At 35.2% G+C, this 24,876-nt stretch overlaps 2 protein-coding genes across 11 annotated transcripts in view; one reads left to right on the forward strand and one right to left on the reverse strand.

Moving 5' to 3' along the window:
• The first annotated feature begins 3,441 nt into the window (after positions 1-3,441).
• The window catches only part of LOC143447307 (uncharacterized), a 35,232-nt gene continuing 13,797 nt past the window's right edge, over positions 3,442-24,876 (forward strand). For 2 of the 10 annotated variants that reach the window (XM_076947349.1, XM_076947348.1), the window contains exon 1: positions 3,442-4,365. Coding sequence is in view for 2 of the 10 variants with exons in the window: in XM_076947353.1 (XP_076803468.1) it covers positions 21,034-21,064; positions 24,163-24,199 (68 nt within the window). In the remaining 8 variants the exon portion in view is untranslated. Of the gene's footprint in view, positions 4,366-8,997; positions 9,187-9,268; positions 9,348-16,338; positions 19,671-20,002; positions 20,407-20,985; positions 21,065-24,162; positions 24,200-24,876 lie in introns of those variants that run through there. The other 8 variants (XM_076947356.1, XM_076947344.1, XM_076947353.1 and 5 more) reach the window with 7 other exon arrangements.
• On the reverse strand, positions 13,050-13,805 carry LOC143444921 (uncharacterized). Its single transcript, XM_076943714.1, has 2 exons — positions 13,331-13,805; positions 13,050-13,235 (listed from the first exon to the last, which is right to left on the reverse strand). The coding sequence occupies exons 1-2, from the start codon at positions 13,619-13,621 to the stop codon at positions 13,050-13,052; spliced, it is 477 nt and encodes a 158-aa protein (XP_076799829.1). The 5' UTR covers positions 13,622-13,805.

Genomic DNA, 24,876 nt, shown 5'->3' on the forward strand with positions numbered 1-24,876 from the left:
ACGACACTTCTAGAAGGCTGCTTGGTCAAATGGGTCATCCTTAAGCCTCCTTGATGATTTACATATAGCTAGCAAATATGATCTTTACGAGATCTTTTTGAAATTCCCCTTACATTTCCAACGTGTTTCGCTTATATCAATTGCACCGATTTTCAAAACATCTATAGCCTATATTTTCAAGATGAAATTTTCCAACTTTTCTGTTTGGAATAACGTTCGCGCGTTCCACATTTCAACTTTACTTTTCTTGTTTCTCAGATGATTCACATTTGTCTCAATCGCAAAATTACCAAAGGTGGGTTGTCGTTTCTTTACTTTAGACCACAGTGAAGGAGTTGTATTCCCCTAACCTACAAGTTTATAAATACAGTTGCTTTTATTCGGCATTTCCACAAATCTTGGGAGTTAACATTAGAGCAACATTTGTGCTGCACATCTTTCGTTGCATAAGATTTTTCGTTAGTATCCTACTTTAAAATCTTTGTGTAACAAGTTTAAATTGGTGATTTTTCTATCCAACTTGTCTCATTCTTCAAACGGACCACATCTCACACGCTTGCAGTCTTTCTTTTGTTGCATTGTAATAAGTCCACGCTTCACAACCATGAACAAAAATAGAACACGCATGTCGTCTCAAAAACCAAATCTACAATTTCGTGCTGATGTCTATCCCAAAAATAAGCTTTTTCTGAATACCCATAATTTTGCTTTCGCTTTTCCGATATTCTTAATATCTCTTCATCAATCTTTCGGTCTTCTGTATAGTTCCATTAGGATATTGATAATCGCGAACTTGCTCCAATGTTTTGTTGTCTGCTTTAATTATATAATATTTTCAGATTTGGATGTGTATATGGAGTGCATATTGTCTTAGTCTTTTTGGCATTTAACTTTATTCCATAGTTTGTGCATTTGGAACATATAAAATGTCAATCGTTACTTGTAACAAATACGCGTTACTGGTCTTTAATATTGTGCCCTAACTTAGGCCGAAGTCGCGTTTAATAATGCCATTCAAATTTATTTTTTTGCAGTTTTTCAAGAGCTTCTTGCAGAAACATTTCCTTGTGGAGATTGATTAAGGATGGTAATAACATACATCACGATCCAACTCAATGCCGACTGGCAACTGCATTGAAGCATGACCTTGGTGTCCACACCTTGCTTGTTTGTCTCCGTTTTTGTAACATATATAAACCACTTCGTTTTCAACTACAAAATAGCAAAATACATTTTCCAAGCCTGAAAATACAGAAATTGAATATTCTGAACTGAAAATATAATTTTTTATAGCGACCATATAGATCACTTGCTTAGGTTTACAAAAATCGCTTCATTTTTTCCGCCCGTGGACGCCATTTATCGCTTCTCTGCGCGTATTAATAAACCTGTTTGGTCATAAAGAGATTCTACTGCTGGCAAGATAACCAAGTTTATGCGAGACTGTATTGCTTTCATTTCATTAGAAAATTTTAGCAACTAAGTTTGCTGTTTTTGTTGTGTAAGTTTTATTCATTTATATTTTAACAATTTCTTGTTTAATGTATAGACTCGACTTTCATCGGTTTAACGTGTGTTATATTTTAGCATTGTACATTTCAACTAGTTTCTAATCTAAACCTGTAATATATTACCGTTACTTGGTACCAAATGTATTTCGACGCCAATTCATACCTACGTAAGTTTGTTGTACATATTTTGTTAGACATGTCACAGAATATACCGGCGTAGAGCTGGTATCTGGTTACTTGGTTACTTAGTTACCATGGATTAACAACTTCATTTTTAAATACGAAAAATGTGTAAATAGTAAGTAACGTAGTATATAGCAGTTAATAAACTTTATCTGCGAATAAGCAACAGAGAATTTTACCAGGTAACCAACTTCACGCCGGTAAATAACACAGTGATTTCTTTTTTTATGAGTAAACTTTTGTTAGACATTGTTTTTTATCTGAAACTTTGTGATAAAGCTTGCATGTAGTCTTTGTAGCTTAGCCAGTGAGTTGTCATGCCTGAGCACGATTATTATGATTAAGTCTCTATAATAGTGGTTCCCTAACGTTTTGCTTATCGCTAATTCATCGCCAATTCAAAAACAAGACAAACGAACATAAACAAGAAAACTTTTACTTAGAATTGGTCACTGTATTAAGCAAACTCTCAAAATAAAAGTAAGCAAATAGAAAAATACGAAAACGTAAATGTTTATGGCGACCTTAAATCACTTGATTAGTATGAACCGCTAACGCCGTTTACTCTTTTTCTGGACACAAAACATATTCTCTTTAGTTGTTCCAGAAAACTTCTGTTACAGGTAACATAGCACGTACATGGCCAGCACGCTAGCACGTACATGGCCATTGTTTAGTAATCAACTTTAAGTGCTCGAGTTTGTTGCTTTATTTGTGTAAGTTTTGTCGATTTACATTTCATCAATTTCTTATTTCATGTAGCCTATCAGTTTCGAGTATTATCACTTTATCGTTGTGTCAATTTTTAAAATTGTACTCTTTAGCTAGTCCATAAGCCTTTGATACATTGCCGCCTATTTGTACCAGATGTATTTTGTTGCTGAAGCGTATTTCGATAAGTTTGTTGAACATGTTTTGTAAGGAATCTTTGATAATTTACTGGCATGAAGTTGGTTACTCCTTCCTCCTTACATGGTTATTTAGTTATCATTGGTAAACAAACTCATCTACAAATAAGAAAAGAAATTAGTGGCTATGTATTGTAGGCATAATCAACTTCATCTGCAAAGATCAGTAACAGAATAAGTAATAAGGTTACCGACGGTAAATAACACACAAATTCACACTTTGTTTTATAAACAACCTTTTAAAAACGTTTGTTTGTAGCTTTTGAAGTTTAACCAGTAGTTTATCATGTCTGGGCCCCATTATCATGACGAAGACTCTACAGTTTCAAACCAAGAAAACATTAAATTGCTTTTTTAGCCTACTTTAGTTTACTGAAATGGCAAATCGGTCGTTTTCGTGAGAAAAATAAAAATAAATCTGTAACTGAACAGTCTTTGAACAAAACCCTCAGGCTAATTTATGCACGTCACGTTTACAGTCTGCAGCCAAGATGAAAACAAAATGTACTGTATGTTAAAGTTTGTACAAGAAACGAGAAAGGTCTTAATTGGATTGAACGATTAAAGTAACTTGAATTAATTCACGACGAAAAAGCCATAAATGTAAATCAAGGCCAAAAGTTTTCTCACTCCTGTGTTGTTGTGTGAATGCTTTCTGCAACAGCTTCAGTAGCTGCGCGTAGTTCTTGTCACTGCTTGCTCTTATCACATTATCAACTGGTAAATGCCCACGGCATACATAATGACAGACGTGCAGCTAGACAAAGTCGGTTCTCTGCGATAAAGTTGATAACTTTGGACGAAAATCGTTACCTTTGTTTACGCTTGTTTAGTTTCATCAAAACAATGTCCTATTTTAATCATACGCATATAGGCATACGCATCTATGTCGTTGAAAAGCTATTTGTTTATAGAAAATGGTCAATATTTCGTCAAATGTAATGTACAGGTGACCATATTGTTAATTACGTACAACACGTATTGCAAAATATATTGAAACAGAAATGGAGACTCGCAAATTAACTGGTGTGGGTGTGGAACGGGCATGAAGTTTGTGCCCGCACAAAGCTAACCAATATGTTGGAATTTTCAAAACCAAAAAGCGAACAATTGAATCAAAACAGTAAAACGAATCTTCCTGCGCTCAAACTAGTCATTCAGTGTTGCAATTTTTCTGGGAAGTTTTTGAAATGGTGTTAGCAAGCCTATGTCTCCAAATCAATAAATGCAATGCGTGGTTCCATTGGTACATTTAGGATTGCATCGAAGGTTAGTTGTTAGACCCATGGCCTAAAAAAGTTAAGTTTGTGAGGAGAGGGGGCATGGTCCAATGGTCACTGCTTAAATAGTGTGGTCATTGTTTAATACTTTATCATAAAGAAAAAATTATTATAAAAGTTATATCAATGCTGTTGCAGATTTCACAGTAGTAAGTAATGCAACAAACTGACACAAGGAAGAAAATGTGATGAACGGCAACGACTAAAGAAAAAAAAACGCAAAAAATAGCGTCCTAAAATTTGGGTCCTGAGGAAAGGGCGAGGCCCAATCGCCCCTTCTAAATAAATTTATGATGTTTGGACCAATGTGTTCTAGTAACATATTCTTGAAAATACTTTTGTGCTTTTGCCGGACAAGATAATATAAGTTAGGATTTCTTTTTGAAAATAGTGAATTGTGTTTTCGTTCGGTTTTATTCTGAAGTTTAATTAAGAATCACATCATTTACTTCATAGAACATTTCAACAAGAACCAGTTGCTTGGTAAGTGAATAATTTGTTTCTTATTTAAACGATAACCTTAAGACAGTGGAAGAACAATTACTTAAGTTGGAGTAAAACAAATATAGGTAGTAAATACAAAAAGCATAAATATCAAACATATATTCAAAGTAGGTCTACATTAATGTCTTTGAGTGCCTGGTCAATACCAATAGTAGAATGTTAAATGTTTATCTGCTGGCAACTGGAGAGATCTTCATAGAGGTATTATATATCTATAACCCATTAATTTTTCTTCCCACATTTCTACGACTTTGGTTGTTTTCTTTCTTGGTATTTTGTGTCGGCTTTTGATGTAATGATTGACGATAGACTTATACTTTTTGTTGTAGTCGCATTCATACGATGTGTTTCAATTATTAATAAACAGAATGTAGGAAAGAAAAACGAAAATATTTAATGCCACCGACGCAATCAGCCAAGTGATGTTGGCTAGTGAGCCTTAAAGAGTGGTCATGTTTTGCATTAGTTAATGCTGGAGTTTCGAACGACTTTAAGTTCGGCCAGGAATTCGGATTGTTCCGCCTGTAGAAATAAAATCATAAAACAAGATTCATTGAACGCCGTCCTAGATAATAAGGAAGGAACATATAGTCTAATTGGGATTTAATCATATATTGCTGAAATATGTTTAAATCTACACAAACTTAATTTGCTGTCAATCCTCAGAAGTCGAATTTAATTCGGGAAGTCGCTCGAATTTTAAAATGTTCCACCTGCAAAAAGCGATTTTCATTAGAAAAAATGTAAAGTTAATCAGACTAAGTTCTGTTTGCAGATTACCAAAAATATCCATGTCAAATTTCAAACATCCATATGTTAAGCAAGAATAACTCGCTTGGAAAATACCCCAAATCATGGCCAAAATTCATAATAAAAGCAGCACAGTTCGATTTTTAAGGTATTGTTGTTATTATTAAAAGATTTGATGTTATTTACGGTATTTGTCTTTTAATCGATATTGACTTTATTGCAGCCTTGGTGTGTTCATATGTAGACTTACCTGAATTAATCAACTCGTTAGTTTTGTGTTTGAAGTGCGGAACTCGCAATTTTATGAACTTCGATTAAAAATCGTTGCAGTGCCCACGAGCGTTGGGCAAGATCTTAATGATCAGTTCCAAATTCGGGCAAGACCACAAACAACTAACAACTAAATTAAAAACCTGTTTATTTGGGACAATGTACGCACAAATAAGCTCGGTAACTGGGGCTCGAGCAACCAGGAATCTTTGTAGAATTAAAAACAGAGTGCCTGCAAGTCTAGCACAGCTTAAAGTTTCGTCGTGAAGGCTTTGCGTTGCACACAGCTAGCGGCAACAAACCCTGCCAGTAAGCTGGTTACAACAATAGTTAATACGTCATTATGATTTGGAAATATGGTTGCTATCAAGTACAACTATACACAAACGTCATTTCCAACAAGAAATCTTGTGTAGATTTTTTAAGTTAAGACAAGTCAAAATAAGTTAGTTTATAACGTTTGCTAACGTTACACAGTGTCACATATCGTCTATGAAAATTAAGGGAGCAGCTGACTGGGCTGCAGCAGGGGACCCCGGAATTCTGGGGGCCAATAATGCGTTGAAAAACAAATACATGTAACAACAAGATTGATTTAATTCTGCTGTTACAACGAGTAATTTCTGCTCAAAACATGAAACTATTGTCGTATGTGTAATCTATACTTCTAAACATCAATGCGATTGAAGTTATTTCAAAACGTTTTCGCATCAAAAAACAACATTTTGGCTAGAACTTGATGGGTCTTTACAAACAACTTATGTCTTACGGTTTTCGGTTTAACTTAGTAGGTAAGTTCTGTAGGTAAGTTCTAAGTAGGTAAGTTCTGGAGCTACAGCGTATATGTTATTTGCATGACATAGTCATAGAGTATGGGTATGATTAATTTCAAATGCGTCGATATGTTTCTGCTTCTAAAAAAATAGCTTGCATTGTTCATATCCACTTCCACAATATCATGATGATTGATGACGAATCAGTTTTTCTGTTCTTGAATTGGTTATTAACCTCCGCAATTTAGCATCAATAGTACCTTGTGCAAGCTTATAAAAATGTGCCAGTTCGGAAAAGATTCGGATTCGTAGGAAATACAAAAACAGGTTTTAAAATCTGCGCAAATCTGATTCTACTCACTTTCAACTCAGCAAAACAACTGAGGACAAGCAAAGCAATCATACATATAACTTGTCACATTGTTGCTGAATGAAAAAATTCTGATTTTTTGCTCATTAAAAATTAAAAAATTTTAAACAAAAAACTTTTCAGCCATTTCACTCTCTGTATGATCGATCATATTCAGTTTATGGACTTTTAGAAATAAAACAACTGCGCTCGTCAGAAACAAGTCAGAAGATTCATGCATCCACCTTTTATTTACGCAGTTCCTTTCAAATATGGTCAAGTTTTTCACTTCCAAAATCAAGCTCTGTTGATCAAAATAGACCCGAAACTTCGATAAAATGTGGAAAAAGTCGCACATACGACTGTAGTTAATTAGACTCAGGAAAAAGAGTTTAAAAAATTTCCTCAGGACTAACGTGCCCCTAGAAAGGTCCAAATGTAACGTTGTGGGTTCATGTGTCTCACTTTGGGAACCACTGCCAATAGATTTCTACAAAGAAAACGTTAACTCGCTTTTATTAGCTTATACCTAAGTTTTCTGAAGCGATAACTTGGTCATTTCCAGAGAAGAAATGAAGATGAAAATGAGCAGACTTTGAACGAAACCTGCAGGGTAGTTTATGCTTGTCTCATTAAAAACCGCAGCGAAATTGAAAACAAGATGTGTAAACAAAATACGACAAAGATTTGAATTAAAATTGGTCACAGTATTACACAAATTTTTAAACTATAGAAGTTACAAATACGAATATTTTAAACTATGACAATAACAAAATACAGTTTTCCAAACCTGAAAATGCGAAAACTAAGTTATTATAAATGAGAAAAGATTAAAACGGAAATGTTCACAGCAGCTACCCTATATTGCTTGATTAGGTTTAAGAAAATCAATTGATTAGTAAAGGCTTGGAACATGATTTACCTCATTTCTGCACACATAACAGAACCAGTTTGTTTCATAGCAACTTCAAACAAGTTCTGCCACAGAAAATATAACCAAGTATTTACAAAACTAATATGTTCATTGCAATTAGTTTATAAGCCAAATTTAGTGATTGAGTGTGTGGCTTTATTTGTATAACTTTCATCGATTTACCTTTTATCAATTCCTTTTTTATGTAGCCTGCTTTTTTAAATTGGACTTCTATCACTTTTTCGTGAATCATCTTTTAAGATTGTACAGTTTAACTAACTTAGTTTGTTGTAACTAGTTTATGTGTAAACCTGTGTGGGCTTTACACTGGTTTTTGTAAGAACTTTGTAAAATTTTTGTTTGTAGCTTTTGTAGTTTTGTTAGAGGCTTCACGTGTCTGGGACCTGGGCACGATTATCAAGACAAAGTCATTATAGTTTTCTACAAAGAAAGCGTTAACTCGCTTTTCTTAGCCTACCTAAGTTTACTGAAATATCAATTGGTTGTTTTTGAATGAAAAACAAAAAGGAAGCCGTAACTATACAGTCTTTGAACAAAACCCTCAGGCTAATTTATGCACGTCACGTTTACAACCAGCAGCCAATTTCAAAACAAGATTTATGAACAAGAAACGAGAAAGGTTTTACTTTGACCGAACGATTTCAATGAGCCAATTTCAGCGACAACAATTACTTCATAACGACAAAACAAAGAAACAAATTGAAGGTTAAACGTTTCTTACTCCTTTTTGTTGTGTGATTGTTTAATGCAATAGTAAGCAGCATGCAGTTCTTGGCACTGCTTATTGCTATCACATTATCAACTCGTAAATGTCCATAACATGTATAGTGACAATCTGACAGACGCGCAGCTGGATGAGATTGATGACATTATACCGAAAATTGTTATATTTGTTTGAGGATTTTAGTTGGTAGGCCTATAGATTTTTACTTACCATTCTGAAGGCGAATAGAAAGACGGTTGTTGGAGTGATTTTGAAGCTGTAAGCTGGCAAGCTCGTTGGAGCCTTTTTCACCGTTTTGAAGAAAGCACTTTACTTTCAATCATCTGGATATTGAGTAAAGGATACTATGCTTATTCAATTTCACCAAATAATGTCCTATTTTAAGTAAAATCTGCTCCGGATATCGTAACTGCGATATTTATTTGCGTGTTAGTTTATCCACCAAATAGTATGAAACCATATAGGCCTACTGTACTTAAGTAGAATTGAAGAAATTTGATTTTTTCCAAATTCGATTTTTTTTCCTAAAACCAAACAACTGAACCAAAATCAAGCCAGCCCTCCTTTACATGTCCAACCACTCAATGTTGTAATTTTATGGAAAACATTTTCCAATGTCCACGAATCACAACATGCAATGCGCGATTTGCTCTTTTCATAGAAGCTGTCGGAATTTTTTTCCTCAAATCTAATAGTTTGGTAGCCATAGTAACAGGCAACCTGCTGTGTTTGACATTGTGCCCACTATTTTTAAGTTTGGTTATTGTTTTATAAATCATTGTTATGAAATTGGTAATAAATGGTGTTGCAGATTCCACAGTAGTAAGTAATGCATCGGTTGTAGCCGACAAGGAAGCAAATATGATGAACGACAACGACTGGAGAAGAAAACCTTTTTGGCCCAAAGACTGGTGTTCTATGTTTTCACAATAACCCTCTCTAAATAAGCTAGTGCTTGCCGCAACGTGTTCTACTAAAGTAGTCCTAGGCTCTACTATAGGTTTGTATTAGTTTTCGTGGTGTTGCGAGAGAGGAGATATGTAGCATTTATTTTATAAAAGGTAAATTGTGTTTACTTGCAGTTTTACTTTGAAGTTGAATCAAGTATTACGATCATATAGTCTACTTTAATGGACCGGGGACACAAGATCAAATTGTTTGGTAAGTGACGATTTGTTTCTTATTTGCTTTGTACTTTTAAGACCGAGAAAGGATGATGACCTGAGTTGGATTGAAAAAAGTATAAAAATGAGATTAAAAAAGGAAATATATCAAAAGTAAAATGATTAAAGTAAGCTACATCGTTAAGTTAAAGCCTTTGAGGTGCTAATATCTGCTACAATTTGGAGAGGTTCTTATACATTGTTTATATATGTGTAGCCCATTAATTTTTCTTCCCACACTGATACGACTTCGGTTGTTTTCTTTCTTAATTGGTGTTATTGCGGGCTTGGTGTTTTAACGCTTAAACCTGCCCAAATTATACAGCACCAGCAGCAAATAAGGTCCGCTCTTCGCATTTCTTTACTCAGGGCTGGGTAGATTTTTGTTGCGGTTGATTTTAGATGACACTGCAAATTTAAACTGCAGGTTCGACTATTTTTGTTTGGGAATTTTAAAGATTGAACGCTGAAAAGTTTCATTAAGGTATACCAGTTTCATTAGGGTATATCATGCAATTGTACGTTGGGCCTTGTTTCTTGCCAAATACACTGAGCGAATATAAAGCTAAAAGCGATTAAAAATTAGCAGACTTTATTTGTTGCTGGTATCTTATAGCGAATTCGTTAATATCTTGAGTGCTGGACTCGAGTCTAAAGATAAATGATTTGACTTGCGACTAAAGTTTGATGATTTCGGCAAAAAGAAAATTTGATAACTGTCGATTTTGATCATTTATTTACGACTCTGCTATGTATGGTCTGTCTCGTGACGTATGTCACGTCCTGATGCGCTAACATCACAGTCTCAAAATGGCAGGTAATTCATTTTTACCAGAAAGTAAAGTGAAAAGCAGCAGCTGACGTATTTTGCAGTGTTACACTAAAAACGTACCGGAAGCTCGGGCGTAAAAGCTTGGTAAAAACAACAGAATTCAAACCCAAAAGAGGGCTTTACTTTACAACACTTAATTTTTGCCATTCACTAAAAGCCCAAACGTAGAATAACTTCACTACGCCAGTAGCTGTTTACATAGATGTAAACACATATAAACAAACAATGCACTCACACACTATAAAAAAAAACTTAATAACAGTTTACGGAGTAGTAGCCGTATAGGAATAAAAACAAACTTAAAATAGTAACAAACAGCTTATCCCGCAAAACTAGTGCCCCTCGCAAACAGGTTGATACAACACCTAAATGCAGTACTAAAAAGCAGGTGCACAGAAATATCCCGTGATATCCACATCACAAAAGTACAGCGTGTTTTTGCACAAGCGAGCCGTGTTTGATATCCAAGTGACGCCACTATCGTAATGCCTTTGGGTAAATCATTCTTGTTCAGTAATTTTGGGGAACAATTTCAAATTAAGGCAGTGCAAAAACAACACAGAACAAAATATCTGTGTCTATATCGGAACTTGCACAAAGGCTAGATTATCTCGGTAACCGAAGTTTGAGCGATGACGAACGATCGCCAGGTTGCGCAAAGACGTTCCTCAGCCTGATGTACAGATTATGATATCATACCATACGTAATTGTGCCATCCATATTCGGTTAAATTGTTAGGCTGAAGGGCACTTATTGCTTTAACATTTATGTAGCATCACCTTGCCATTGAAATTGAGAAACATTAAAGAGGCATATGCCCGGTAAGCCGACCACACGGTCCAATAAAGAATGTTTGTCGACTCAACGTTAGCATTTTTATCTATAATTAAGATCTGTGGTTCTATCAGCTTGCAAAGACTAGCGAGTCATTCGGTGTGCTGTAAAAAGCTCTTTATTCATTCGTTTCTGTTGTAAAGGCATAAACCATGAAAATGTTTACATTATACTTTAAAGCTTTGAGTTAAATTAATAACACTGTACCAAAGATTCATTTGGATATAACGACACTTCTCGAAGGCTACCTGGTCAAAGTGGCTCATCCCTTACGCCTCCTTGATGGTTTACATATAGCTAGCAAATATGATCTTTACGAGATCTTTTTGAAATTCCCTTTACATTTCCAGGGTGTTTTGTTCAAATCAATTGCATCGATTTTCAAAAGATTCGAAAGACCTTTATTCAAAAGATCTATAGCCTATATTTTCAACATGAAATTTTCCAACATTTCTGTTTGGAATAACATTCTCACGTTCCACATTTCAACTTTACTTTTCATGTTTCTCAGATAATTCACTTTCGTCACAATCGGAAAATTACCACAGATACACTCTAAGAAATAAACGGTGCAAGTAACCAAAATTTTGATTTTATTTACCAATTTTTGATTACCAACTGTGTCCAGACGAGAAAATTGGTAAGAATCAATAAAAATTACCAACATAACACTATGTAACGCAATTTTTGTTTGGCTACTTTTTTTAATGCCCCTTTATGTATTTTGGGGGGCTGAGTTCAACATTCCAGTTAGGTTTTTCGTACCATCGTTACTTTTTGAGATATTCAAACTTTGATATAGCTGTAGGTATAGCGAATTGTGTTCTACTCTTGCAGTAGATTTCAACTCCACATCATGGTTCTGTTCGGTTAATTAAAAGCAAAAACCAGTTCAAAAACGTTAATAAGGAAGGCTTGAAGATAAATGTAACATAGTTTTTTCAAACAGTTATAGTCGTTCAAAAATGAACTTTTGAGCGAGCTTTTCTTTTATGACCACTCCTGTCTGGCCTTACCAAAGACCAAATGTAGTCTCCCATCATTGCACTGTCCCAGCGGCCTTTATACCGTTTTTCCATTGGCTCAATATCCTGATGAAATCTCTCACCATGCTCCTCACTTAAGTCACCAAGTTTTTCTTGAAAAAATTCCTGATGGGAACATAAAAAATGAAGTTTGACAGACATGCGACAACCCATGGTTTGGTAACTTTTGATAAGTTTTCCCACCAACTCTTTGTAATTTCTGTCTCTTTTATTTCCCAAAAATCCATCAACCACACCTCGAAATGCTTGCCACGCTTCTTTTTCTGATTCATTCATTTTTTCTTCCAAGCTTTTATACCTTTACATTGTGTTGATATGGGGACCAACAAATTTTCATCCTTTTATTTTGGCAAGTGATAGTCTGGGAAACATTGAACGAATTTCTTGAAAAACTTGTCCTTGAAAATCAAAAGCTTTTACAAACTGTTTTACCAAACCTAATTTGATATGAAGTGGAGGCAGTAAAACTATTTCCCGACTTACAAGAGGTTCCCCAATAACGCTGTACATTCCTGGGGTTAGTTTTTCCCGTGTCGGCCAATGAATTTTTTCATAGTGCTCACCGTCAGCTTTACTATTCCACAAGTATAAAAAGCAAGAGTATTTTGTGTAACCACCCTGCAGACCAAGCAAAACTCCCAACATTTTAAAGTCACCACAAACATACCACTTAAACTGAGTGTAACTGATTTTAATGAGTAGTTGCTTGAAGTTTTCATAGTCTTCTTTCATCTGTAATGAATAAGCAAGTGGAATTGATGGGTATATATTGCCATTGTGAAGTAACACTGTTTTAAGACTTTTGATAGAACTGTCAATGAAAAGCCGCCACTGAGTAGAATCATGATCTATTCCAACAGCACTAAACAGGTCTTCCACATCTTTACAATAGCAAAGGTCTTCAATAACATCAAAGTACACAGAAAACTACAAGTGCAAGTGCCTATTCCTGTAGGTAGTGCTCTTACAGTCATCACCAAGCAGATTTCACTCATTTAGTCTGGATGTTAATAACTCTGCTCCAGATTTTGTAAGACCCAGATAACGTATTAAATCATCCAATTCTTTTTTTGTTGGAAAATGAGGTGGTGAACTTGTTGTTGGTACATATTGCGCATCAGTGTCTGCATTTTCACTTGCTGTTGCTGAGTCTTCACCGGAGTACATTTCTATCTGAAATAATAAAGAATAAGTACACAGCATATAAGAAATTAAATCCAATCTCAGAACATATAAATTATTGTTAGCGATCCAAAGTAAAAACTTACATTTGATGGTGGGTTTGGAATCGGTAAGGCTTCACTGTGAGGAATAGGTGCAATGGATGAGGGTGTACTTGGATATGCCATAGCTCTTCTTCCGCTGATCTTGCAATACTTCGATATGTTTATCATGCAAAAATAGCAATCATCATGATGATTTTGCGGCTCTCTCCAAACTCTGGGAACTATAAATGACATAACTTTTCCAGAACCCCTCAACCATCCTTCAAGATTAGATCGACAGCTACCACAGATTACATGTGGTGCCAATGAATTATCCTGATCACCAATGTCCATCCCAAGATATAGTCTATATGCTGTCCAATACTTTGTTCTTTTCACAATTTTACATGCGGTGTGTTTACTGCTGATGTAATATCCACATACATAACAAAGCAATCCAGTAAAATTTTGCACTGTCTACTAGACATTTTGATTTCCACTATTTAAAAGATGAACTGAATCTAAGATTTACACAAGACTTAACTCTACAAAATATAATCATATGGCGTACTTCTCTCTGTAAACACTAAACACGACTTTCTAATTAGAATATAATGAATTTAACAGGCTGAGATAAGAAATAAAAGCACTTTCGTCTGTGAGATTTCACACTCCCACTCCCACTCCCACTCCCACTCCCACTCCCACTCCCACTCCCACTCCCACTCCCACTCCCACTCCCACTCCCACTCCCACTCCCACTCCCACTCCCACTCCCACTCCCACTCCCACTCCCACTCCCACTCCCATTAACTTTCTGAAGTAAATAGGACGCCAATTTACAACATGATAATGCTGACAGACACAGATGTCATTTTATCTTGAAAATGATAGAAAAAAAACTGATAGCATTTTTGGAATCAGCACTTGAAAATCATACAGACACACTTCAGAAATGTAGCCAAACAAACTTTTTTAAATTTTGTTACGTAGTTATACTTGGTTGCATTAATGTCAATTTTAACATTCAATTTTACCAACCACCATGGTTGTTAGAACCTACAAAATCAACCAAAAATACACTTTAGAAGTTTAGGCTGTGCTTTGTATGCTCCTCATTGATAGTTTTAACCTATCGCCATGGTCGCAACTGCCCGAGTAAATGTAAGCTTCACTAGCATTTCTCTAGTAGTCTATGATACACTTTCGGCAAAAAGCAAACGGTTCAGTGATTAAACGAAAGTTTATATTTGACATGCCACATGTGATGATGCAATACTAAACAAGCTTATCGCTTAGTTAATTTGCATATCAGATCATGCACCTTGGTTTGGTGTCTTACTTTACCATCATAACAAATATTAATTCCATAAAGTTATTTTTGTATGAAATACCATGCATCTTCGGCACACGCTGGGAAAGCTGCATTGAACAAAAAAAATGATTTAAAGCAGAGCTCCACCGCCCTGCTTACAGATGGGCACACATATTTTACATTATTCACAAAGCAAAATATTTGCTTTGGTTCGAATAAACTTGGCCCAAGTACGACCATCTGTTCCAACCGCTGCCAACTCCGCTAGCTTTCATGAAATATATTGAAGGACTTTTCCACCTTTAATAACAAACAAATGCTATAACGAACTTTGTTTGAAATGGTGCTAAACAGATTTCCGTTTCATAATGTCTTCATCATTAATCCCATACCTTTTGTAAGCCAATAAATGCAGCTCGGCTTTCTGCAGAGCTTGGCCACCATCTTTTGTCATGAATATTTCTTGTCATGGTACCAGAATGGAGCAAATCGGGCAAAAAGGCTCATGTCGCGGTTTATCAATTCTTTGACTGTTTCTGAGTCGATCAGAAAAAAGGACTCCTTTGAAAGATGTTGCCCTACGGTATACAATATAACTTCCACTAGTTTAAGATTTTAAATGATTGTTTTCCAAAATTATGTATTTGTCTATGTTGTAGCTTATTGCTAAGTATTTCTTTAAAGAAAATCTTTTAAAGAACTTCATTACTTCTTATCTTTAGTCTATACTGGTAATTAAGAATAGGCCTAAGCCTACACAAAACAATTTCATCTTTTTCTAAACTTATTTTATGATTGTAATGCAAGTCGTCTGGTTTTTTATTGGCCACAGCGCTACATTAAAGCCAAATTAAATTCTATGTGCAAACTGTGTAGTAGCTGCAAGGGAAAAAAGTACACAGCTCGTTTACATACTACACTTTTCTTCAATATACTTTGCAGCTTAAAATAGGCAATTTTTTTTTCATAAGAATAGAATTGTATTTGTTTTTTCTTTTATGAGGATTTCTTTGTAACTTATGTTTCAAAAGAAGCTAATAGTGCACAGTGTTGCATCTTTTTTAGTCTCACAGTAGCCTACTGGTTGAAAAAGTTGCAAACTAGCTTTTTGAGGCATCGACAGATTGACTGAACCCGTAACTAATCCGTTGTTTACTTTTTCACACATTACTATTGATTTATTTGGTTAAGTAATTAATACTTTGTACATTTTAAAGAGAAAAGAAAATATACCTGGTAAATATTACCAAGCAACCAATGTAATAACTAATAAGTAATTGTTATGTTTGCTGTTACCAATCGCAATTGGTAGTGGATTTACCAATTGTTTTAGAGTGGGCTGCCGTTTCTTTTCTTTAGACCGCAGTGAAGGAGTTGTATTCTCCTAACCTACAAATTTATAAAAACTGTTGCTCATATTCGACATTTCCACAAATTTTGGGAGTTAATATTAGAGCAACATTTCTGCTGCACATCTATCGTTGCATAAGATTTTTCGTTAGCATCGTATAACTTAGTAAAATTTTTGTGCAACAATTTTAAATCGGTGATTTATCTATCCAACTTGTCTCATTCTTCAAACGGACCACATCTCACAAGCTTGCAGTCTTTTTTTCAGTCCATAGTTTGTGCGCTTCGAACATATTAAATGTCAATCGTTACTTGTAACAAATACGCGTTACTGGTCTTTGATATTGTGCCTTAACTTAGGCCGTAGTCACGTTTAATAATGCCATGTAACTTTATCCTTTTGCAGTTTTTCAAGAGCTTCTTGCAGAAACATTTCCCTGTGGAGATTGATTAAGGAGGGTAACAACACACACCCCCATCGAACTCAATGCCGAATGGCAACTGCATTGAAGCATGACCTTGGTGTCCCCATCTTGCTTGTTTGTCTCCGTTTTCGTAACTTATATAACCTCCGTTTTCAACTACCAAATAGCAAAATACATTTTCCAAGCCTGAAAAGACAAAATTGGAACATTTTAATTCGAAAAAATAATTATTTATAGCGACCATATAAGTCACTTGCTTTGGTTTACAAAAATCGCTTGATTTTTTCCGCCTGTGGACGCCATTTATCGCTTCTCTGAGCGTATTAATAAACCTGTTTGGTCATAAAGAAATTCTACAGCAGGCAAGATAACCAGGTTTATGCGAGGCTGTATTGCTTTCATTTCATTAGCAAATTTTAGCAACTGAGTTTGCTGTTTTTGTTGTGTAAGTTTTATTCATTTATATTTTAACAATTTCTTGTTTAATGTAAAAACTCGACTTTCATCGGTTTAACCTGTGTTATCTTTTAGAATTGTACATTTTAACTAGTTTCTAATCTAAACCTATAGTATATTGCCGTTATTTGATACCAAATGTATTTCGACGCCAATTCGTACCTCCGTAAGTTTGTTGTACATATTTTGTTAGACATGCCACAGAATATACCGGCGTAGAGCTGGTATCCAGTTACTTGGTTACTTAATATTTACCATCGATTAACAACTTATCAGTTTTGAATAAGTAAAAAAGGAAAATAGTAAGTAACGTAGTATATAGAAGTTAATAAACTTTATCTGCGAATAAGCAACAGAGAATTTTACCAGGTAACCAACTTCACGCTGGTAAATAAAACAGGGATTTCTTTCTTTTATGAGTAAACTTTTGTTAAGCATTGTTTTTTATCTGAAACTTTGTGATAAAGCTTGCATGTAGTCTTTGTAGCTTAGCCAGTGAGTTCTCATGCCTGAGCACGATTACTATGATTAAGTCTCTATAATAGCGGTTCCCTAACGTTTTGCTTATCGCTTACTTATCGCCAATTCAAAAACATGTTAAACGAGCATAAACAAGAAAACTTTTACTTAGAATTGGTCACTGTTTTAAGCAAACTCTTGAAATAAAAGTAAGCAAATAGAAAAATACGAAAACGTAAATGTTTATGTCGACCTTAAATCACTTGATTAGTATGAACCGCTAACGCCATTTACTCCTTTTCTGGACACAAAACATAATCTCTTTAGTTGTTCCAGAACACTTCTGTTACTGGTAACATATATAACCATGTCCAGGTTTTTGTGACGCTAGCACGTACGTGGCCATTCGTTAGTAAGCAACTGCCCGAGTTTGTTGCTTTATTTGTGTAAGTTTTGTCGATTTACATTTAATAATTTCTGCTTTCATATAGCTTATCAGTTTTCATTATTATCACTTTATCGTGTATCATCTTTCAAAATTTTACTACAAAATTGCTAGTTCATAAACCTTTGTGACATTGCCGTCGGTTTATACCATATGTATTTTGTTGCTGAAATTTATTTCGATAAGTTTGTTGAACATGTTTTGTAAGGTAAATCTAACAATTTACTGGCATGAAGTTGGTTAGCCCCCTCGCCTTACATGTTTATTTATTTATCATTGGCAAACAATTTCATCTACAAATAAGAAAAGGAATTGGTGGCTAGGTATAATAGGTATAATCAACTTCATCTGCAAAGATAAGTAACAGAATAAGTAATAAGGTAACCAACGATAAATAACAAACAAATTCATACTGTGTTTTATAAACAACCTTTCAAAAACGTTCGTTTGTAGCTTTTGAAGTTTAACCAGTAGTTTATCATGTCTGGGCCCCATTATCATGACGAAGACTCTACAGTTTTAAACCGAGAAAACATTAAATTGCTTTTTAGCCTACTTTAGTTTACTGAAGTGGCAAATTGGTCGTTTTCGTGAGAAAAATAAAAAAGAATCTGTAGCTGAACGGTCTTTGCACAAAACCCTCAGGCTAATTTACGCACGTCACGTTTACAACCAGAAGCCAAGATGAAAACAAAATGTACTGTATGTTAAAGTTTGTACAGGAAACGAGAAAGGTCTTAATTGGATTGAACGATTGCAGTAACATCAATTAGTTCACAACGATAAAGCCATAAATGTAAATGAAGGCCAAAAGTTTTCTCACTCCTGTTGTTTTGTGACTGCTTTCTGCAACAGCTTCAGTAGCTGCACGTAGTTCTTGTCACTGCTTGCTGTTATCACATTATCAAGTGGTAAACGCCCAAGGCATACATAATGACAGACGTGCAGCTAGACAAAGTTGGTTCTCTGCGATTAAGTTGATAACGTTGGACGAAAAACCCTTATCTTTGTTTACGCTTGTTTAGTTTCATGAAAACAATGTCCTATTTTAATCATACGTATATACGCAACTATGGCGGTGGAAAGCCATGTGTTTATAGAAATGGTCAATGTTTCGTTCAGTGTAATGTTAAAGGACAGGTGACCATATTGCTAACTACGTACAACACGTGTTGCAAATTTTATTTAAATATAAATGGGGATTCGCAAATTAACTGGTGTGGGTGTGGAACGGGCATGAAATTTGTGCCCGCGCAAGGCTCTGAACTGGTAACCAATATGTTGCAAGTTTTGAAACCAAAAAGCGAACAAATGAACCAATACAGTGAAACGAATCTTCCTGAGCGCGAACCAGTCATTCAGTGCTGTAACTTTACCGGGAAGTTATTGAAAGGGTGTTAGCAAGCCTATGTCTCCAAATCAATAAATGCAATGCGTGGTTCTATTGGTACATTTGGGATCGCGTTAAAAATTGGTTGTTAGACTTATGGCCTAAAAAAGTTAAGTTTGTGAGCAGAGGGGGCATGGTCCAATGGTCACTGTTTAATACTTTATTATAAAAAATTGTTGTAAAATTTATATCAATTGTGTTGCAGACTCCACAGTAGTAAGTAATGCAACGGTTATAGCCGACAAAGGGTCACAAGGGAAAAAATGTGATGAACGGCAACGACTAAACAAGAAAACCGCTAAAAAATGGCACCTTAAAATTTGGGTCCTGAGGAAGGGGCCTGGCCCAAACGTCTCCTCTAAATAAGTTTATAGTGTTTGGACCAATGTGTTCTAGTAAAGTAATCTCATAAAGACTTTTGTGCTTTTGCCGGAAAAGATAATATAAGTTAGAACTTCTTTTTGAAAATGGTGATTTGTGATTACTTGCGGTTTTATTCTGAAGTTTAATCAAGAATCACCTCATTTACTTCATAGAACAGTTCAACAAGAACCAGTTGCTTGGTAAGTGAACAATTTGTTTCTTAATTGAACGATAACCTTAAGACAGAGGAAGAACAATTACCTAAGTTGGAGTAAAACAAGTATAGGTAGTAAATACGTGTCGGATTTTGTGACGGCTTTTGTTGTAATGATTATAGGTGTATAAGTATAGGTATTAAATGCAAAAAGCATAAATATCAAACATATACCTAAAGTAGGGCTGCATTAATGTCTTTGAGTGCCCGGTCAATACCAACCGTAGGTTTATTTCTTTTATATTTTACATTGACGATAGACTTATACTTTTTCTTGTAGTTGCATTCATGCGATTTGTTTCACTTGTTAACAAACAGGATGTAGGAAAGAAAAACGAACATATACAATCCCACCGACGCCATCAGCCAAGTGATGTTGGATAGTGGGCCTTAAGGTGTGTTCATGTTTTGCATTAGTTAAGGCTGGAGTTTCGAGCGACTTTAAGTTTATCACATTATCAACTCGTAAATATCCATGACATGTATAGTGACAATTTGATAGACGCACAGCTGGATGAGGTTGATGACATTATGCTGAAAATTGCAACCTTTGTTTGAGCTTGTTTAGTTGGTATAGCTCTTTACTCACCATTCTGAAGGCGAATAAGAAAACTGTTATGCTTGAGTGATTTTGAAGCTGTAAGCTGGCAAGCTCGTTGGAGCCTTTTTCACCGCTTTGAAGGAAGCACTTTACTTTCAATCTTGTGGATATTGAGTAAAGGGTGCGATATACATTTGCTTGTTTGCATATCCACCAAATAGTATGAAACCATATAAACCTACTGTACTTAAATAGAAATGAGAATCCGCAATTGAACTAGACTAGAGTGTGTGAGGAAAGGGGCGCTGTTGATATCTATGCCGTGATTGCATGAAACTTGTACCCGCAAACAACTCTCAATGATAGTTCCAAATAAATTTAATTTTTTTCTAAATTCGATTTATTTCCCGAAAAGCAAGCAACTGAACCGTGGTCAACCCAACCCTCCTTTACATGGCCAACCACTCAATGTTGCAGATTCCACGGTAGTAAGTAATGCATCGGTTGTAGCCGACAAGGAGTCACAAGGAAGCAAATATGATGAACGACAATGACTGGAGAAGAAAAACGCTTTTGGCCCAAAGATTGGAGTTCTATAATTTCACAATTACTCTCGCTAAATAAGCTAGTGCTTGCCGCAATGTGTTCTAGTAAAGTAGTCGTAGGCACTACTGCATGCTTATAAAAGTTTTCATGGTGTTTCGGGAAGAGGAAATATGTAGCATTCATTTTGTAAACGGTAAACTTTGTTTACTTACAGTTTTACTCTGAATTCGAATCAAGTTTCACAATCATATAGTCTACTTTAATGGACCGGGGACACAAGATCAGATTGTTTGGTAAGTGACGATTTTTTTCTTATTTACTTTGTACTTTTAAGACCGAGAAAGGATGATAACCTAAGTTGGATTAAAAAAGTATAAAAATGAGATTAAAAAAGGAAATATATAAAAAGTGAAATGATTAAAGTAAGCTACACCGTTACATTAAAGCCTGCGAGGGGCTGATATCTGCTGCATTTTGGAGAGGTTCTTATATATTGTTTATATGTGTAGCCCATTAATTTTTCTTCCCACATTGATACAGCTTCGGTTGTTTTCTTTCTCGGTTTTTATGGTCGGCTTTAATACTTTTTAATAGTTGGTAATAAGCTTTTTGTTGTGATCGCATTTATGCGATGTAGATTTAATTTTTTAAAAAGCAGGATGTTGGACGGCAAGATGTGCATTTACAATGTCAACGACGCAATTAGCCAAGTGATTTCGGATAATGAGCTTTTCGGTGTTCAATTTTTCAATTAGTTATAAGGCTGGAACTTCAACGGGCACTGAGTTAGCCAGAAATTCAATCTGCTGCACCTGTTTGGATTAGGCCACCAGAATAGAATTCATTGAAAACTACCAAAATAAACAAGAAAAGAACATAGGCCTATACTATATACTATATAGTATATACTATAGGTCCTATAGCCTATTTGGGATTTAAACATGTATTTCTGGAATATAGAATGAAATTTTTAAGCTACCGATGATTTAACTTGTACTCTCACCTCAGAACCTGAAATTGATTTGTTCCTGGAGCTCTTTGAAGTTGTAAAACATTTGACTTCCAAAAGAGTGTACCAATAAAAAAAAGTGAATACAAAGATCTGATCGCAGATACCAAAATATCCACGTCAAATATCAAACATTCATATTTTAGGCAAAACAATCTGTTTAAATCCTTCAACCTAAATTACAATAGTCTAGCCTAGCATTACAGTATAGGCTGCCTGCAAACTTAAAAATATAAAAATCAAAGAAAAGAAAAAGAAAGAGAAAAAGTTTATTGGATACCAACTGCTTTCATGTTATAGTGGATTTCCAATAACGGAGTTGCCTATAAGTACATTTAGGCGTTGATTACGTTCGAGTTTTAAAAAAATTCGTTTTCTATGGAACACAAGTTACTCATAAGAATTGTTCAGATTTCGAGTTCTTTTTGAGTGAAAGACGTTCGGGTTCTGAGTTATCACTGGAAAAAATAACTGATTTGAAGTTATTCGTGCTCTATTTTGTTTTATTCCAATATTGACTTCATTACAGCTTTGGTGTTTTAACGCTTAAACCCGCCCAAATTATATATAACCTGCAGGAAATAAGGTCCGTAGTTCGTATTTCTTTACTCAGGACTGGGTAAATTTTTTTGCGGTTAATTTTAGATGACACAGGAAATTTAAACTGCAGTTTAGGCTATTTTGGTTTGGGAACTTTAAAGAGAGAAAGCTGAAAAATTTCATTAGGATATACCATGCAATTGTACATTGGGCCTTTAATTGTCTCCAGCCAAACTTGGGGCAAATACACTAAGCAAATATAAAGCAAAAAGTGTTTAAAAATTAGCGGGCTTTATTTTCTGCAGGTATCTTGTAACGAATTCGTTAATATCTTGAGTGCTGGACTCGAGTCTAAAGATAAATGGTTTGACTTGCGAATAAAGTTTGACGATTTCGGCAATAAGAAAATTTGATAACTGTCGAACTTGATGATTTATTTACGACTCTGCTATGTATGGTCTGTCTCGTGACGTATGTCACGTCCTGATGCGCTAACCACAATCTCAAAATGGCAGGTAATTGATTTTTGCCAGAAAGTAAAAAGGAAAGCAGCAGCTGACGTATTTTGCAGAGTTACACTAAAAACGTATCGGAAGCTCGGTCGTAAAAGCTTGGTAAAACAATAGAATTCAATCCCAAAAGAGGACTTTACTTTACAACATTTAGTTTCTGCTCTTCACTAAAAGCCCAAACGTAGAATAACTTCACTACGCCAGTAGCTTTTTACATTGATGTAAACATAATAAAAAAACAATGCACTCACACACTATCAAAAAAGTAGTAGTATAGGAGTAGTATAGAAACAAAAACAAACTTTAAAGAAAAGAAAACAGCTTATCTCGCAAAACTAGTGCCCCTCGTAAACAGGTTGATACAATACCTAAGTGCAGTACTAATTAAACAGGAACACAAAAATATCCCGTGATATCTATATCACAAAAATACAGCGTGTTTTTGAACAAGGGAGCCGTGTTTGATATCTAAGTGACGCCACTATCGTAATGCCTTTGGGTAAGCCATTCTTGTTCAGTCATTCTGGGGAGCACTTTCAAATTAGGGCAGTGCAAATACAACACAGTACAAAATATCTGTGTCTATATCGGAACTTGCACAAAGGCTAGATTATCTCGGTAACCGGGGTTCGAGCGATGAAGAACGATCGCCAGGTTGCGCAAAGACTTTCCTCAGCCTGCTGTAAAGATTATGATATCATACCATACCATACGTAATTGTGCAAGAAACGTTCGGTTAAAGCGTTGGGCTGAAGGGCGCTTATTGCCTTAACCTTTATGTAGCATCACTTTGTCATTGAAATTGAGAAACATTGAAGAGGCATATGCCCGGTAAACCGACCATAGGGTCCAATAAAGAATATTTGTCGACTCAACGTTAGCATTTTTATCTATAATTAAGATCTGCGGTTCTATCAGCAAGCAAAGAGTAGCGTGTCCTTCGGTTTGCTGTAAAAAGCTCTTTCTTCATTCGCTTCTATTGTAAAGGCATAAACCATGAAAATGTTTACATTTTACTTTAAAGCTTTGAGTTGAATTAATAACACTGTACCAAAGATTGTTTTGGATATAACGACACTTCTAGAAGGCTGCTTGGTCAAAATGGCTCATCCTTAAGCCTCCTTGATGATTTACATATAGCTAGCAAATATGATCTTTACGAGATCTTTTTGAAATTCCCCTTACATTTCCAACGTGTTTCGCTTATATCAATTGCACCGATTTTCAAAACATCTATAGCCTATATTTTCAACATGAAATTTTCCAACTTTTCTGTTTGGAATAACGTTCGCGCGTTCCACATTTCAACTTTACTTTTCTTGTTTCTCAGATGATTCACATTTGTCTCAATCGCAAAATTACCAAAGGTGGGTTGCCGTTTCTTTTCTTTAGACCACAGTGAAGGAGTTGTATTCCCCTAACCTACAAATTTATAAATACAGTTGCTCTTATTCGGAATTTCCACAAATCTTGGGAGTTAACATTAGAGCCACATTTGTGCTGCACATCTTTCGTTTTATAAGATTTTTCGTTAGCATCCTACTTTAAAATCTTTGTGTAACAAGTTTAAATTGGTGATTTTTCTATCCAACTTGTCCCATTCTTCAAACGGACCACATCTCACACGCTTGCAGTCTTTCTTTTGTTGCATTGTAATTAGTCCACGCTTCACAACCATGAACAAAAATAGAACACGCATGTCGTCTCAAAAACCGAATCTTCAATTTCGTGCTGATGTCTATCCCAAAAATAAGCTTTTTCTGAATACCCATAATTTTGCTTTCGCTTTTCCGATATTCTTAATATCTCTTCATCAATCTTTCGATCTTCTGTACTTCCATTAGGATATTGATAATCGCGAACTTGCTCCAATGTTTTGTTGTCTGCTTTAATTATATAATATTTTCAGATTTGGATGTGTATATGGAGTGCATATTGTCTTATTCTTTTTGGCATTTAACTTTATTCCATAGTTTGTGCATTTGGAACATATAAAATGTCAATCGTTACTTGTAACAAATACGCGTTACTGGCCTTTAATATT

This window comes from Clavelina lepadiformis, chromosome 2 (genome assembly GCF_947623445.1).
Source record: "Clavelina lepadiformis chromosome 2, kaClaLepa1.1, whole genome shotgun sequence".
Classification (NCBI taxonomy): Eukaryota; Metazoa; Chordata; class Ascidiacea; order Aplousobranchia; family Clavelinidae; genus Clavelina; species Clavelina lepadiformis.

Excerpts from the sequence above, each read along its gene's own strand:
- LOC143444921 (XM_076943714.1), bottom strand. The coding sequence starts at position 13,621 with ATGGACATTGGTGATCAGGATAATTCATTGGCACCACATGTAATCTGT. Across the intron at positions 13,236-13,330 it reads TTCCAAACCCACCATCAAAT|ATAGAAATGTACTCCGGTGA; the intron begins GTAAGTTTTTAC and ends TTATTATTTCAG.